Genomic DNA, 17,856 nt, shown 5'->3' on the forward strand with positions numbered 1-17,856 from the left:
TCGGATCTGCGTGGAAACTGGAGAACGTGAATGGAGGAAAATTCATCAATGTGACAGATGAGAATTGGAAAGAAGAAAAGAAACGGATGAGGAAGGAGAATTATGACAGGAGGAAGGGAGGGGAGGGGAAAAGAGACTCCCCAGTGGTCTGAAGAGAAGGGAAAAGGAGGGCTGGGAGGATCAAGGCGAGGGGAGCAGAGGGACCAGCAACAGTTTAACCTTCGACCAGAGAGTTAAGTTGTGGTCAAGACCAGAATCACAAAACGGGTTCATTGTTAGAGAGAGGAGAAGATTGGGGGGGGGGGGGGGGGGGGGGGGGGTCCTCTCTTCCTCTGCTCTGAGTCAGTCAGCACGGCTTATCACAGGCAGCAAAACCTGCTGGATTCCTCACTAATCTGTGACCAGCCGGCAGTCATCCCCTCAATACTGACGTCTGAGCCCAGAGTGTGCATGAGAGAATGAGCTGCATGCTTATTTCCCTACATTCATGCAACTTCTACATGACCAGGGTTGAGAATGTCCACCAGCGGCTCCCACAGCTTAAAACATCGTGTTTTAAAACCGCCACGTTTATGAGAAACAAAGAAAAGTTGTTTGCAACTCAAGGAAACTCTAAAAGCAGAAACTATTCACACTGAAAATCCTGAAAAAGGAATTAGCTGCGGTGCTTTCTCGACCCGTACGATTTGGTTTTTAACGAGACCACTTAAAATAACTAGAAGTGGTTTAAAACACTGACTACCAGCTAAAGCATCCAGGTCTGAACTGAAGAAAGTGTGTAAAAATTTTACTGCAGGATACAATTAAATTTAGGTGTTTTACAAACCTGCCAGGCCAGGTGTGATTTTAGTTGATTCAAGCCTTTTCTTTTGTTCTGCTGCTTGGTGGGGAGCAACAAGGTCGAGCTAAAAGATGGGGCTGGATAAAGAAGGGTGAAAACGTATTGTGCTTTACACTTTGGCAGCTACAACTCAACACAAACTGCAAGATTTCTGCACCATTTGGATCAATCTACCTGTATTTATACCAAACGTTGGAAGACTATTTTATTGACTACAACTTTTGTACAAACGGCTGCAACTCGTCGGCCATATTTCGATGCATTATCAGTGTTTTCAGAAGTTATTTCATAAATGCCTTAAAATACAAACGTGAATCAGACTCGTTTCCATGAACTGGTCTGAAACAAATAAACTGGGTTGTGAAGTGTGACTGGAGGGGAGGAGTGTAGGTGTAATGCTTCTATTCCAGTAGCAGAAGCCGTTTTTCCAACAATGAACAGACATGGAGCAGAATAACATCAACTGCAGAGATCGTCAGGAAGCAGATGCAGATATTCTTACAAATAAATGACCGCATTAACGTTTTCATGCTTCCAAATGCAAATCAAAAAACTTTCTCCTTATCTTGCAGGGATGTAAATTTAGAGAAGGTGATAGAAATCACAACTTCACTCGGCTGCATAAAGGATAATTACAGACACACAACTAGACAAAGCTCCATTTGGAAATACTTCATATTTTATTTCCAAAAGGCAAAACCAGAAACATAACCCCTAATAAGTTTGGAAAAATGTTGGTAGTAATGACATGTAGCGTGTTTAAAGGACACATTCATATGAAAACTACACCGTCTCAATGTTGCAACCCTGTCATGACATGAACAGACTTTTATTTTCTAGTTAACCAACCTATAGATACATCCTCTCTTCTGAGTCTTAAGTCCTTTAGTGCTGATTTCAGCATCATTATGAACTCTCATATCTCAGAACATACAACATATCATTTCCCTTTGCCAGGAATGGGAACTCGCTTTCCCACTAAACCCAGTAATCCATCTCAACCCAAATGAGGCCACTGGTTTGCCCTGTAATACGAGCTACTGATGGCTGATGAACTTCAGTATTTGCCGTCTTTAATCCGCCACCACATCAGTCATTTTCACTTCCAAACTAATGGTCTTAGCAGGACATTTTGCAATGGTTGTAACAAGCTCCAATCTGCTGATGTGGAGGCAGAAACCTGCAAGGAAAACTATTAAACATTAACTAAAGACTAGATAATCCAGCAACACTCTCAGCTATTCAAAGGGCTCTGAGTGCCGTTTACTGTGAAGTGCTACAACACCACATTCTAGTCTGTCAAAATGATCTTTTTGGGATTTTCCACCTCTCTAAAAAGCCAGTCATTTGTGAGAATGATGTGTACTTATGCATTGTTTTTATTTTATTTAGATCAATAAATTATTTTTATTTGCCAGTTTTGACAACCTAATACGCAGTTACACACACAACTAATGTAATTGAAAACTACATAGCAGATTATTCTGCCGTTACAAAGCAGATTTACTGGCATTATGTTGTTAAAAAACACACTTATATGTACACAATATACAATTCAGAGAGTCAGGAGTTTTTCTCATAAAATCTTGCCTGCAGCAGGTTAATAATGTGCATAAAATCCGGCGCTGCTGAAACTCAGACGCCTTCATCTCCTTTTAAAGAGCTTTGATTGACAAGGTGCAGAAGCCTGCTCTTCCCTGCACAGCGTGGGTGTGTAGGAGAGTGTGAGTGTGAGGGAGGAGGTTGAGGCATTTGGCCCGTTAAGCATCTGTCATTAAACAGTGCAAGTTGCGTGTCTTTCATGGTACACTGCTTTCACTCCATCAGCTCTCCATTTCCAAACAGTAAACCAAGCCAGAAGAGTTCCATATCTCACCCCGACCCCCCCAAAGGCCCTGCAAATAGCAGCAGAAATTATCTTTTATGATTGAGAATCTTATTAAAACATGAGTTTTGACTTTCATAGACTATTTAAAAAAATGCAACCCACATTAATATTACAAAACAATCCTTGCTTGCAACATGAGAAATGCTGAATGAATCCCATTTGCTGCTAGTTTACATCCGTATCATGTGACTCAAAGTTTAAGGATCTTTTAGGACAAGGGGGCCCGGTTCTGGTCCAGGAGAGGGACTATCCTGTAACCCTGCTCCAACAGACATGAGTAAAGGGAACGTTTGAGGAAATTCAGACATTTTTCCAGGTGGGTTTGAGAGCGGATGCTTCTAAAAGTTACAGGACAGCAGATCTGGAGCACCAGAGTTGCACATCCTCGTTATGGAAGATGCTTCTCATAATGATCAAAAGTGTGATTAATTATTTGAACGCAATTTTTCTTTCATTCAACTTCAAGTTTCAATTTCCCAAAATTGGAATTAATAAAAGAATTAATTATACAAAATGAAACGAGTTCAAACAAGAGACTGAAAAGCAGCTTTTTCTGAGACACTGTTGTATAAAGCGACTCGTTACTGACGTACAGTAATGTTTTGTTTCGGAATAAATCTCATCTGTGAATCAACCCGCAGGCTAAAGACGCGCTCACATTTCTGACATCTGGGACAATTTGCTCTTCACCACTATAGGATTTCCTTTCTTTTTTTTTTTTTTATATAACCTGCTTTTCATATCCTCTAGTGAGATTAATTAACTACGGAAACTTGTTGGCATAATTTCAATGTTTGCATATACTGCAGTAGGAAAAAAAACTAAAAAATAAAACAGCAAGCTTTGCCAAAAAAGCAGCCTGACCTTGTTCCAATCCAAATCTATCCCTGAAGAATCCACTTCAGGAAAAAAAGACAAATCAATTACTTGGAGACGTTGCAGATTATTACTGACACAACATCATAACAGATCCATATTTCACGGCCTACAGTTAGTATTTAAACTGATAACGCACTTTTAATGCTCAGACATTTTAATGATTAAATGATAAAACAATGACTATGTTGCAAATCAGATGCAGCACAACGTTTCCCTTCATTTAAATATAAAAAGAGGAGTTATGGAGTATGAACCTGCTGCTTTTCCACAACTCCTCAGAGAAAATTTCTGTTTCATTTGTTGTGAAAATCCATCCAATAAATCTGACTAAGCATTTGCTTTAGTGAGATGCATAAAATTAAACAAAGTGGCTGTAAAAACAAGGTTTATAGCTGGGTGTTTTTCACTGGTGATATTCCAGACAACAGTGTTGTGGTTCCGCACATGAAAACGTTCCAGCAGTTTCTTCAGCTCGTCCACTTGAGGCCAACTACACTTTAATAAAATGGTTTTTATGCACCTTGGTGTTGAATCTAATTAACAGTTTCTGTGTTTACTTGTGCGTAAGGCCTGTGCAGCTGCACCAGCCCATGCCGGTCCAACTGCTCTCTTCACTGCTGACACGATGACTATGCATGCACCTGGATCTGAATCTATTCATAGAAAACAAAACAAAAAGGAAGATGAGGTGCAGAAAAACAACATGGAGGCTTGTTTTGAATAGACTTTGCAGAAAGCAGACTTCAAAATGACTCAAATGACTCCAACTTTAGACGTCTCTGCATGCAAAACGCCGCTGCAGCCGACCCAAAAAGCACTCAGAATACAACAAGGAAAATAACTTGTGCGTCTCACTAGACAATGTGTCCATTTATCACAAAGTTGTATGAAGGCAAATAGTTTTTGTCCTTGTATTTGTGCTCAAATACACCAATGCACGTCATCTCTGGATACAAAAGCTCAAAATACAGATAGCTCAATGCTGAACTCAAGGCTTCACGTCAGTCTGCAACCCTACAGCTGATGCCACGCTGGCTGTGTGGGTTTAGCATTTATTAAAAGTAGAAAATATCCATTTTTCCATCTTTATAGCAGAGGTGAACATGTTTAAAAGAAGTCTATTTCTTTGATAAACAGCCTTTTAAGAGCAGAAGGAAGGACAGCTTATCTCCTGTTAGAATGGAAATGCAATCAAAAAGCTTTCATTGACATTTGATTCCTTTATCTTTGCAGGACTGCAGCACAACCCAATCCTAATTGTTCCAAAAAGAAGAATAAAATAAAACTGTTCTGTGCATAGGCAAAAACATCTATCAGAGCCACCATTTTGTCCATTAACAGAGACAGCCAGCAAACCCAGTATGAGAAGTGGACTGGTTTTTAAAGCAGCGTTTATCAGGTGGTTGTTACACGCTACATTTCCTGAGCGATGCAGTGGCATCCTGGCCGGCAGCAGCACACCGCTGAGTGGCTGGAGGAGCTCAGCCACACAGGCAGCGAGCTGTTAATGAAGTGAGGGGTCACTGCGGGGCTAAGTGAGACCTCACACTGGACAAGCAGGCCAGACCTCAGGCCACCCTGGCATATGGGTGTGAAGGAGGTGAGGAAGCCGAGAAGGGGTGAGGTGGGGGGGCGGGGGGGTGTGCGGCCAAGCTGTCCACTCTACCTCTCGTGAGACCCCCAGCTGTCACAACAGACACTTACCAGCCCTCACACTAAACACCCACCAGGGAGAAAGGGGGTAGCATCCTTCCTCTTTCAAACAGAAGGATGGCAAAGAGGGAAGTGGAAGCTCCTCTTCCTGCTGCTGTGGTGTCTGAGGAATGCTGGGATCTGCCTCCGCCGGGCCACCTCTGAAGCCAGGCTGCAAAGCCGCTAATTATAGCTGCTAAAGGATGAGGGTGCAACCTAAACAGCTATTTTAGATCCACTGTGCAGCGAGAGCAGAGACAGTCACAGCAGGAGACGGGTAGCTGCAGCCTCAGCTGTCACATAATAAAACACACACAGCTGCGGTGCAGGCGATCTGAGGTCAGACTGCAGAGAAGGTGAGATGGCAGCAGCTCAGACAGAGTTACACATGCTTCTTTCTCTTTGGCAATCTCACAGAGATAAACGCAGCTAAGAGCAGGTATCAGCCCAGAGGCACACAAGTGCATCTACAAACTCTCAGTTTCAGTTTAAGATCATTTCCGCTGCAGGAAACTGGACTGGAGTGAAGTTTAGATTTAATCTGAAGCGACGCATCAACAATGAGGAAGTAGCACAATGATTAAAACATACAGTCACATCATGGATCTATGATTTTAATTATCCTACAATCAAAATCTTTTATAGATTTTGTGCAATTTGATTAAATTGTAAGAAAGGTAGGAACCTTGTTTTGAAGTCAAATATTTATTATAGAGAAGTTGCCATGACGATGAAAGGGGAATACACTCATGCTTTAATGCTTCTGGTATCCAATGATGAAATCTGTCATTTTTATTTAGGTCTGTTCAGTTTATCAAACCCATTTCTTTTTTAAATGATCAAATTCAGAACATTTTCTGCTTTCTAGTAAAATCTATTTTTATTCCAGGAAAAGCAAAAAGCTAAATTAAATGTTCAAAGTGGCAGAAGTTTTATTGCATCCTTATTTTTCATCACATGCATCCTTCTCCAATCCAAACCGATCTTAATCTCTGAGACATAAATCTGATTCACAAAATCCAAAGATCAACTCTTTCAATGAGTAAAGTTGGATTCTGTTTGTCTCATCTGGCATGAGTACAGCACCAATAAGGAACTGGAAATCTAAACTAATCTTGTAAATCTGATTTTATTAGACGAGTTTAATCAGAGGTGACACCGAGCCCCGTTCTGTAATTATAGCAAACTCTGAGGAGAATCTTCTATAATCATAACATGTCTGCACACAACTCCCATCTGCCTTCATTTCTTAAAAGCAAGATGTTTAATCCCCCATCAACAATACACAGCGTTCGTTCCGCACCTAAAAAGCTATTGACAAGGTGTCCTGGTACCACGCGTATCACTTAACCCCATGTCAAAACACAGGCGTAACACAAGCCTGCGGAGCAGGCGAAGGTCCTGCGCTCATAAAGGAATGTGTGAGCTGGGATCTGCACCCTGCATGTAAGAGAGGCCTCTCACTGAGAGCGTACAGCAGAGAAAAGAGACTGCAGAGCTGGAAAACAGCCAGATCTGACAGAGGAGAAGACACACCTTCACCTCAGGGATCCACAACACAATGAGAAATGTGACAATAAAAGAGCGTGATGGTCATCGCCGAGCAAATGGGGAGATAGAGGAAGATGGTGGAAGGTGCTCTTACCACGGTGCCCCGTATATCCGGAATCCCTTTATGGTGACGTCCGAGTCCTGTAGGTACACACAGTTTGTGAGGAGTGACTGGACATTGTCAAAGTCCTCTGGTTTGAGTTTGGAGACTGAAGGGAATCTGTAGTAATCCTGCTTGATCAGCTCGGCCATAAAGTCTTTATCAAAGGTCAGCTCGTGGTTCCCAGCAATCACCACCTTAAACTCATACGGGAGGCCACCTAGAAGAGACGGGAACAAGCAGAGAAGATCTGTAAGATGAAGTCCTGAACCTCGTATTAGCTCCTAAATGAGACGACACCTCATACCAGATAAATAGCAGCAGCAGCAGCAGCAGCACAGATACATGGAGGCAGCAGAGCCAGAGAAACGTCTACAGGCTACAATCTGAAGAGTCGGACTTTGGATTAATGTCATGTACGAGTCGAGTGCTGAAACCAGTAGACCAGGATTAAAACCAGTTTGTATACAGAAGCTACACAAACCAAACTTTTAATCTGCATCTTCTGATGGAAACTTCCAGCAGGATGATGCACCATGTCACAAAGCTCACATCATCTCCACCATGATGATGAGTTCACTGTCCTCCAACGTCACCAGATCTACATCCAGCAGAGCAGCGTTGGGATGTGGTGGAACGGGAGATTCTGCATTAGGGCCGGGCGATAAGTAGGGCTGGGAAAATCGAATCAAAAAATCGAAAATCGGGATTTTTTGCTTCACAATTTTAAAATAGCTTTTTTTTATTTTAAAAAAAAATTGATTTTAAATATAAGATTGTAAATATAATGAATCCACGATAAAATTTTTGTCATTTATTTATTGTTTTTATTGATATTTTTACTTGTCTTCTTGGGCATTACAGCAGCAGAATGAAGGTCTGGCTACTTTGTTGTTTTTTCCTAATAGAAATCAAGAAAAATGACGAGCAAAAAGAAGTTTTATACTTTTTTTTTTTGTTTATAAATGTCCAAAAATCAGCAATATCAAAGAATTGTGAGGATTGCTATTTAAATCGAATCGGCACACAAAAAATTGGAATCGAATCGGGACAAAAGGATATTGTCACAGCCCTAGCAATAAGATGATTTATATCATTTGGATGATAGAAAAGGTCTTTAATTTACGCCGTGATAAGGTGCTTTACTGCAGTATTTTACATCAAGATGCGTTTTACGGCATGCACGCTGCAAAATATAAAAAAACAGGAGGAAGACAGTAGCAGATGTGTTTCGGAGCAGGATAATTCACTAAATGATCACCAGCCAACCCAAACTGATGAGCTTGTTTACAAAAGAGGGGAAATTTCTGTTGCATGGACGCGGTTTGGATATAAAAAGACCGACGTGGAACCGACAACAGACTAGCTCACTGTCCAAACAACGGACTCCGACACAACTAACTCATTTTATCACCTGCGCAGGAATCAGGATAAAGAATACAGAATAAAGAATAGAGTCAACGAGTAAAAGGAGCAAAAGCAACAAAAGCAGCGTCAAATGGAGCCGAAAGTTCATAATAAACTCCAGACACAAACACTGCAACAGGTATTAAAACGTCATACGGCCATAGTTCCCCCAGATGGAAGGAGATCACTGCTGCCGTTGCCTAGCAACATCTGACACATAACTGATGACTGACACAACAATTTTATATCAATATATATATCATTATGGGGATATAATATAAGGTATATTGTGATAGGAGATTTTGGTCATATCGCCCAGCCCTATGATGCTTCATGTCAATATGAAGAAAAATCTCTCAGGAATGTTTCCACCACCTTGTTAAATCACTGCAACCATCTTTCATGAAGAATTAAGGCAGTTTGGAAGGCAGAAGACGTTCCAACCTGCTATTAATAAGATGGACCTTATAAAGCATCTGATGAGCATAAATAGTATTCTTTAAGATAAAGCTTGTTGCAGCTCGTTGTCATGGCAACAGTACATGCTGTGCTGTTATGTCACTGGAATATAAATCCATGCAAAACCTAATAAAACAAATTCTGGATTAAAAAAAAAAAAAAGAGTAAATTTATAAATGTTTAACACCAAATCCTAAAACTATTTCCAAATACACAATAACCCATATTTTACTGCCTTTCACTGCCTGCAAACCTTCTTGTGACAAAAGTGAATCTGTATTTATTTTTCAACTTGTTTGTTTTTGTTATTCATTGGAAAATGATTATTTATACAGTTTAACTCTTTATATTTTGCACCTGAGACAGTTCTTCTCCATTAGAGCTGACGTGTGATTAATTTAAACATGGGAGATGTGTTTATTTTCCACCTGGTAAAGACGTTTCTACAGAAACAGCAGTTACTAAACATTTTGCATGTGGAGCACACACACTTCTCTGTAACTCCTGTGTACCTAACCCGGAGCACAGATCTCCACTGCACAGAGAGCGAGATAATTGGAGAGGAAAAATAACGTCAATTCACACAGTCATGGAGGTTAGAACCACAGCTGACGGTTCATCTTGACCCCTGCAGACCGCTGTCCATCTCTGTTGATGTCAGGCAGCAGAAAAAGCATGAACCTGAACTAAATAGAGAAGAACATCCATTACAGCCCTCGTCCCCTCATCTTTCAACTTGCGCTGTGCCCTTTTCTCTCTCCTCTGTCGAGGTGATTTGTCCCGGTTCCCCTCCGCTATCAGGAAACTGACTTGCTACTTTATTCCAGCCGACTGAGCACTCAACAAAAGGTTATGGCCTTCATCACCTTCTATTCACTCTAGATTTCTCTTTCCTCTCGTGGATTCAGTTTTTTTAAGGCTGATTTTGCTCCAGATCTCCTTCCTTTATATTTGGTTGCCTTGTCTGTTCTGTGCAGACTAATCGGCAGGATAATTTATGTGCGGCAGTAACTCAATCAGCCATAGGAAATATGGGAGCTGCAGCCTTCAGCTGCAACAACTCAAATCAAGGTTACAGGAATTATAAGAAAGGCAGCAACTAATGAGGATCATTATAATCACTTAATCTTGATAGTTCATTTATTAATGTGGTCTTGACTCCAAAATTTCACAAAACTGAAGAATGTCACAACTGCTTTATATAATGAGGTGTGAATAAGCGGCTTGTGGTCTGAACTGAAATCTAAAATGCAAAGACTGAAGTGATGAGAGCCTGATGAGTGTGTGTTAGACACATCTGGACAACACAGCACACGCCGAATGGAAAAACGACTGTGTGAACATGCTGTACTTTGGTAACAGGCTACTATTAAAATAAGGGACCAGTTTTCACCTCAGTCTGACATGTGGAACGTCATGAAACAGACCCAAGCAAGAGTTTAGTTTGAACTTAAGTTAAAGACAACTCTGAGGCTGAAGCCCTAAAAGCTTCAGACAGAAAGCCAAAAACCTGCCATCGCTGGTGGACCTTAAAAACACAAAGCCTGCTGAGTTGAGAAAATCTAATCAAGCTGGCAGACTCCACTTTGGTGTTTTAAGATCCTCTATGGTTTAACTCCTGCCCCACTGCAGCGGGAAATAAGGAATCTATAACAGGCGGACTAGAGCCAGATCCAGAGGGGACTGAAGTGCATGAGGTCAGTCTGTGTTTGTGCCCCTCAAGCCTGGAACACATTACCCGATGAAACACAGGAATCACATCAACTCTTCGCCAAAAAGCCTGAAATCATGCTTGCTAGAGAAATGAAGCCTTTCCTTGTTGATGGTTTATCCAGCTGTGGTGCTAGCCATAAGCTAACACCCGAGTAGCTGTCTGAAAATCAGCATCTGCTCCTGGACATGAAGGCAAATCTAATATTCTGACACTTTAATAGTGAACCATGAACTTTGTTTTTATCAAATATGAATCTCATTTTCTTCCAACCTTGAATTATAAAATATCATAAATACCTTTCATAGACAGTTTCCACTGTTTTTTTTTATTTATTTACACTTGTGCTGTTTTTACTGCACTGCTGCTTTTTGCTGGGATGTTCTTCGGCTGACTTTGCTCACAAAAAGGGACAAGAGGAGGAAAATAAGCTCAGGATAAATCTCACATATTTCATTTATCTAACGTAAAGTCTTGTGCACTGTCAGGTTTCAAAAAATATTTTTTTTAAAAATGCAAAAATGAAGAAAAAAATAAGAATAACCAAACACATGGCAGCTTCTCCAGCAGAGGAAGACCTCGGATCTCAGATAACCCTCTCCCATCACAATCCTTTCCGAACAGAACTGAAGCCCAGGTAAAGGTCTAAGTGAGTCCTAGTTTGGGTATATGCAACTACTGAACATGTTTATTGACCAAAACAGCATAAAGATAAATAATTCACATATATTACGTGGTTAATTGCTGCGATTTACAAACGACACTCCAGCATCCGCCCACATAGACTTTGACTGACAGGGGGATGCTTGTCTCTCCATACTGTGGCGTATCGCTGCAGCCTGTTCTAACAAGTTATGGATAAAATGCTTCAAAGTCCAAAATGTAGATGCTGAAACCAGAAACAAGCAAAAGAAAAAAAAAAAAAAAAAGATTAGTTTGGATTCTCAAACTGTGACAGAAAAAGATGGAAATGTGATGTTTCAGTAACGTGACTGCAACAAAAACTCATAAAAACCGAATTCATCTAAACACTTGATAAAAACGAAGTCTCCCGCTCGGCTGTACGTGTGTGTGTGTGTGTGTAATTCTGAAAAGGGTGTGCTCTCCCATGCTGCAGATGAAAGAATCACGGCTCCCTGGTCTATAGGTTTCATTCCTGCTGCTCTAAATTAGCTCTTGTCGCATCTCAGGATCATAAATTCCCGTCTAACTTTAAATGAAAGCGCCGCCTCTCAGTCCCCCAGCTCTCTAACTGGATCATGCATCCATTTACACACACACACACACACACACACACACACACACACACACACACACACACACACACACACAACCCAGAGCGAAGTACAGTCTTCACCACAAAGGCAGGGAATCGCTGGTGGAAAACTAAATTACAAACTCCAGCTGCATTATTCCACAGGGAATATCCACTGCTTTTTATTGCCACTGTGATTTATCTTATAAAAGCCTTGATGAAGGGGATATACGTGGATTTTTTTCTGACAAACACGTATCCAAACAATCCGACGCAGAACATAAAGGCTTGAAATGTTTTGTCATTCCTTTCAAACGGGCAGACGTTAACACTGGAAACACTCTATGTCTCTTAATTAGAAAATATCTTTCTCACTACTAAAAAAAGGATTTAAAAACTATTCTGCACAGAAAACCACATAAAGGTGACAATGGAAGGTAATTAATCTGTCATCTCTCCTCTCAAACGAATCCATGAGAAAATATGACAAAAATCCAACAATAGCTCTTTAACTGGAAACAGGGAATAAAATCTTGTTTCCATGTAAACAAACCACCTATCTGTCAGTAAATCCACATTTATGCAGATCATGTTAAATTCTACTAAAGCTAAATAAACACACATCTGAAATTAACATTCTAGCTATGAAGAAACTGAATGATGAATTACAAAACAACTTTATTTCAAGTTTGAAGTGACTTTAGTCAAAGATAGCACTGAAAATTTACACCTGATGCACGCTGATGCTGTCTTCTCCTCCACCATCTAACACACACACACACACACACACACACACACACACACACCGATGCAGCAAACGGAAGGAGATCAGAGCTCCTGCAACAGATAGGCCGGGTCAGGGAGCGCTCGCTCCTCTGCATCGATCTGCAATGATCTCCGGCGAGAGGCCAAACAGCAGTCGATGGCCCGGACAAACTGCTGTCTCCTCTGGGTGCACAGGAGGAGCAAACAGAGGAGGCAGCCGACAAACACACACACACACACACACACACACACCACGCCGCTATTTTATTTATTTATTTTTTTTTAAAAAAAAGCTTCAGGCTTTCAGGCTGTTCTGCCAAAAAAGATTTTATCAATTATTCCATTAGTCTCTCTTGCAGCAGATTCCACTGCAGAAACGGCTTTTAAACCAACGAGACGCAGCTTTTGTTTTAGTTTTTGCTGCAACCGCTGGCTTTGAACAACAAACAGTAGCTAAAGCCGTCCGAGCTTCATTGTACTTATAACAGATCCCCGTTTTCCAGGCTAACCCAGAGGTTCATATGAGACAGCTGGACTCTCCGTGGAAAACCCAGTTCTCTGAATCCTGAACCTCTTAAATTCTCACCAGGCTACAAAATGTTGTACTTCTATGTAAAAAATCCAGACTATCAACATGAAAAAACAAAGAAAAGCATCTTTCAAAGGATATTTGGAGTTGAAGCAGACTGTGAGAATAAAAATGACAACTGTGGAGAGAAAATACGCGGCTTTACAACTTACATAAATGCAATAAACCTTCTGAACTTTTCTGAGAAGCTACAGCCGCTTTCAGACACGTTTAAGCCGAGGACAGCTTTAAAAAAAAAGACCTTTCACATGTATTTATATTGATTACAAAATGTAGATAAACACAAACTCCATCCAGCAAAGGCTTATCTTGCAAATCCACGTTTAGTCAAGTAACATCATCAGTCAGAGAAACAATAAAATGTTTTCACTGCTCCTGTATAAGAATCTGTTCCTTTCCCTTTCTTCATCTTTTTGTTTATGAAAAACAAAACAAGAATCTAGTTGTAAAGCACTAAACTGTGATGCAAAAAGACAATGGTTAATGCTTTAATGGGCACCTACAGATCCATAAACAACCAAAGGTTTTAGTTTTGCTAAAAACTTCATCTCTACAGTTTGACTTGTTTTAAAAAAAAACGGGACTTCTGCATTTATTTCAGCTGATATGAACAGTTCTCAAGAACTGGATTAATGCGGATCATTTCACAGATCAGATTCAGGCGGATTATGATTGGATGAGAATAAACTGGACTGAACTGGGCTATAGCTTTAAACTGCTTAGAGGCGGCTTAGTCACTAACTGGTCACTACTCCTGGTAAACAGTAAGAAGCAAATGTTTCATTTCATTTAGTCTTTATTCCAGACACAGCGGTCCATATCAGCAATTAATAAGAAAAAAGAAAAAAAAACACATGTAGACACAAAGCCTATATATACACACTTTCAGCTTAATAAACTCATTCCGATCTTTACATTGTCTTTTTATTATCTCATATTAATTCCTTTTTTTTAAACAATTTTTAATACTTTCTATCTCAGAGTGAGATTAATGTGCACAATCTTCTCTAAACCCTCAAGGTAACCTCTGCTGTAGTTATTAAAGCAACTAGGGATGTATCGGCTAAATATCAAGCGTGTGTACTCGTACTTGGTATTAATAAAAGTGTATCGATACCACACTAGTCAAGCTAGCGCAGATGTGTCTGATGACATGATTCGGACATGTTTTAAAAGAAATACATGTTAAAATGTGGCATTTTTTGTTACACTAAAACAGTGATCCTCACTGTTAATTCAACAAGAGCCGAATTCAATATACTAAGACAAGAGGAGAGCCGCCACCATCACGTCACAAAACATCGGACAACAAAGAATCACAAGAGAACTTTATCAGAGAAAGCCATGATGGGAAAGTAAGGAAGCTAAACGAGAGACAACATCAGACTGACTTTTCTGGCTGATAGGCGCTCAGAGAAGAGACAGGATGCTGAACTGTTCTGCGTTAGGGGGCGCTAAAGTGCATATTGTCAGTGTGGCTTTGAAATATGTACTTTGCACATACTTTGGCCAACTAATCCACGACTGGTGGACTGAATCATAGACAAGACTATTTGACCAGTTTTCTCAGGATCAGGAATGGATTTATTATTCATTAAAAATGGTCATAATGCAAAAAAAGATTAATTAAAGTGAAGAAGAAGGGAAAAAAACTATAAAAAGAGCTGCAAATTCCATTACTTTGAGTAGAACGTAAAGAAAATATTTCTACTTACTGACAGCATTTTGATCTTTAAATTGATGTCATTTAAATTAAAACTTAATAAATATTCTGAACATGTTTGCTCTTTGAAGGACATGGACTTAAATGTGTTGCAATTAAAAATTTCTACAAAGCAGGTAAGATTTATTTCTATTTTTTCTGATATTACTTCTATGATGTCCTCTTTTCCTTATCAAATTATGGCAGCATTCTGATCATGACCATCTTTCAAATGAATTATTTTAAATCAATTCCTTTTTATATAAATATTAAATCTTAAACCGTAATTTTCTGACTGTTGAGCTTCGTCTGTCTTTTGTCAAACGAGGTTTATAGTGTCCATAAACACACAGTATGTAATACGACAGACTGTTCCAGATGATCTCCATGTGGAAGTGTGTGTTCAGCTCCGACACTGGAGTGTATCTTGTGTGTGTAATTTTAGGGCACAACATGAGACACGTACATGAGTGAGTCAGACAAATTGTGCCCATCGCTGTGAGTGTAATGAATCAGATTTAAAGGTTAATAATAAGCTGAAGACCGTATTCTGTTTCCACTCTGATGGATCGACGCTCATTTAAATCTCATATTTTGTAGCTGGTCTCCAAACCCCCAAACAACAGAGGAACTCAGCTAATGAACCCTATTTTTTCTGTCTAATTTGGTCTTTTACTGTGGCTGCTTGTTACACATGTAAACTTTATAAATTGTGCCAACCAACCACATAAAATAAGAATCAGATTCAATCATTTTAATCTGAACTGCGCTTTGATAAGGAAACTACAGATTCATGCAGCCCTGATTGCTAATGAGGTTTGCAGTCAGTTTACAGCAAGAAAAAACATTGGAAGTCTGGTTTTTAGTGAAATTCTGCGGAAAACGTCTGAAGCGCAGTAAAAGTTTGAGGACTGGAATATGCTGGAGTGGTTTGAGAAGCTTCTGTTAACTGGATTTTTTCTCCCTTTGGCTGTAAAAACTGGGTCAGTGTTTGAATCCACTGGGGCTGCTTTGAATCCAGACTGACTGCAGCCCCCCCGTCATCTTTAGACAGGCAAACTTTGACAGCCACCTTTAAACTCATCAGGCTGCCAGCGTTTGATACTGAAACACGAGAGCCATGACTGCTGGGCCGGCCGTCCGTCCGTCTGTCCCTGTTCAGGTCTCATAGGCACAATTTCAGGAAAAACTTGAGCGACGCTCGTTGAATGTGGGGAAACAAACAAAGCTTAAGGCTACAGTGACCTCAAAACATCATTAGCTTGGTTTACATGGACAAATATTTCATCTATATGATGGAATTTGTTCCGTCAATTTGTTCAGATTCCAGCTGACATGTTTACACGGACCTGTCCAGGTGTCCCTGCCTCTCGCCCAGTGATCGCCCAGCGACCATTAACTGGACTTAGCGGTTCAGAAAACAGACGGATGTTTAGATAAAGCGATCCCATCAGCTGTATTTAAGGGATTTAATATGATCATACTAGTAAGACGTGCAATGTCTACTAGTTAGTCTTACAGAAACGTATCTGTTAGTGTCCCTTTCGGCTTTTTTTGCCGCCATTCTCAGAAATTCATTATGTCACATGATCAACGTAAACCACAGAGACGATCAGAAAGAGCGTGCACGTGGTTATCCGATCCTGAAACGGTTTAAACCACTCCTCTTTCCGATCGATCGGATCGGCTGACATGTTTATTCTGACTGGACATTTGGATGAAAAAGCCTCCGTGGCAGAACACGTCTAACCTAACACCTTTAATTTAATTCCTTTGAAGCCTTCACAGACTATTAGAGGAGTGGATCTTCACCAGCTTCCTGACTGGAGTACAAATTTCCTTTTAATGATTCGAAGCAGATTTCTTTCTACAGTAACTGTATAGAGATGAGACTCACAGTCTGCTTGTTTTCCACAACACAACCAGCGTATACACACTAAGCTAGAAAACATCTCACAGATTTACCTCTTAAAAGTTTTTTGTTTTTTTTTACCCTGAACTCAACTTTAACTATAAAGCACTTTAACACAACGGCAGCTGCGACAAAGACATAGAAGTAAGAGTGAAATCTGAAAAACGGCAATAAAATGCTAAAAAATAAAACAAGAATTAATAGCAATACAAAAACAATAAAAGGCAAAAAGAATAAAAACATTAGATGAGAGAAACTAATAAACAGACTCATGCTGGATTAAATGCAAGGTTAGAAAAGTGATTGTATAAATGGACAGCAATGTATGCAGTGGGAAAGAAGTCCATCATTTTGGAGCACCGAGCGTGAGCGCTCTGTCCCCTTTGAACATCCGGCGAGACCTTCGTACCTCCAGAAGGAGCTGATCAGCTGATCTGAGGCTGCCGAGCTCTGAGACGTACAGAGAGGCAAACCCATGTAAAGATAACAAAAACAAATAAAAACCTTAAAATGAAACTCATATTTGATCAACAAAGCCTGCATCACCTTTTTAATTCTTGGAATATTCCAGCAAGCGATTCGAACTCAATCTATTTAACTTCATTGTTCTGCTGAAGCCTGAAAAACTCTAAAATAAGTTGTGTTTCTGCAGAAATGTCTGCTTCCACATGCATCTCTAGAAGCGCAGAACTCCCACACGTCTATCCATAAAAAGTTTATTAGTCTTGACAGAAGTGAAACACGGTTGTTAAAAGTTTTACACTCTGAGAGAAATAAGTTGTAAAATGTTCTTAAATCATCTCTGTTCTTTTCAGGATTTAGTCAGAACTGCTGAAGTTCACTGTTTAGTTTGAGGAAATACATTTACACCCAGAATTTCAGCACATTTGAAGAAGAAAGAAATCCATTTATAGAAAAAAAAAGAAAAAAAGACATCAGTCCTGAAATAAATACGGATTTTGAAGATAAACATCACAGCTAATCCCAGATGCTGAATACTGGCAGAAACGTGAAGCGGTGTTTCCAGATGGAACGCAGCTTCCTTTCCTGTTGGCCAATGACTTGTGCACGCCACTTTTCTTCAACACCATCAGCTAATAAGGAA

At 40.1% G+C, this 17,856-nt stretch overlaps 1 protein-coding gene across 1 annotated transcript in view; it reads right to left on the reverse strand.

Annotated features, from left to right (window-relative positions):
* Positions 1–17,856, reverse strand: part of mpped2a (metallophosphoesterase domain containing 2a) — an 80,330-nt gene that overhangs the window by 34,923 nt on the left and 27,551 nt on the right. Inside the window, exon 4 of the mRNA XM_079247662.1 lies at positions 6,946–7,171. Coding sequence (XP_079103788.1) covers positions 6,946–7,171 — 226 coding nt within the window. The remainder of the gene's footprint in view (positions 1–6,945; positions 7,172–17,856) is intronic.

Source organism: Telmatherina bonti, assembly GCF_933228915.1.
Source record: "Telmatherina bonti genome assembly, chromosome: 1".
NCBI classification, from domain to species: domain Eukaryota; kingdom Metazoa; phylum Chordata; class Actinopteri; order Atheriniformes; family Telmatherinidae; genus Telmatherina; species Telmatherina bonti.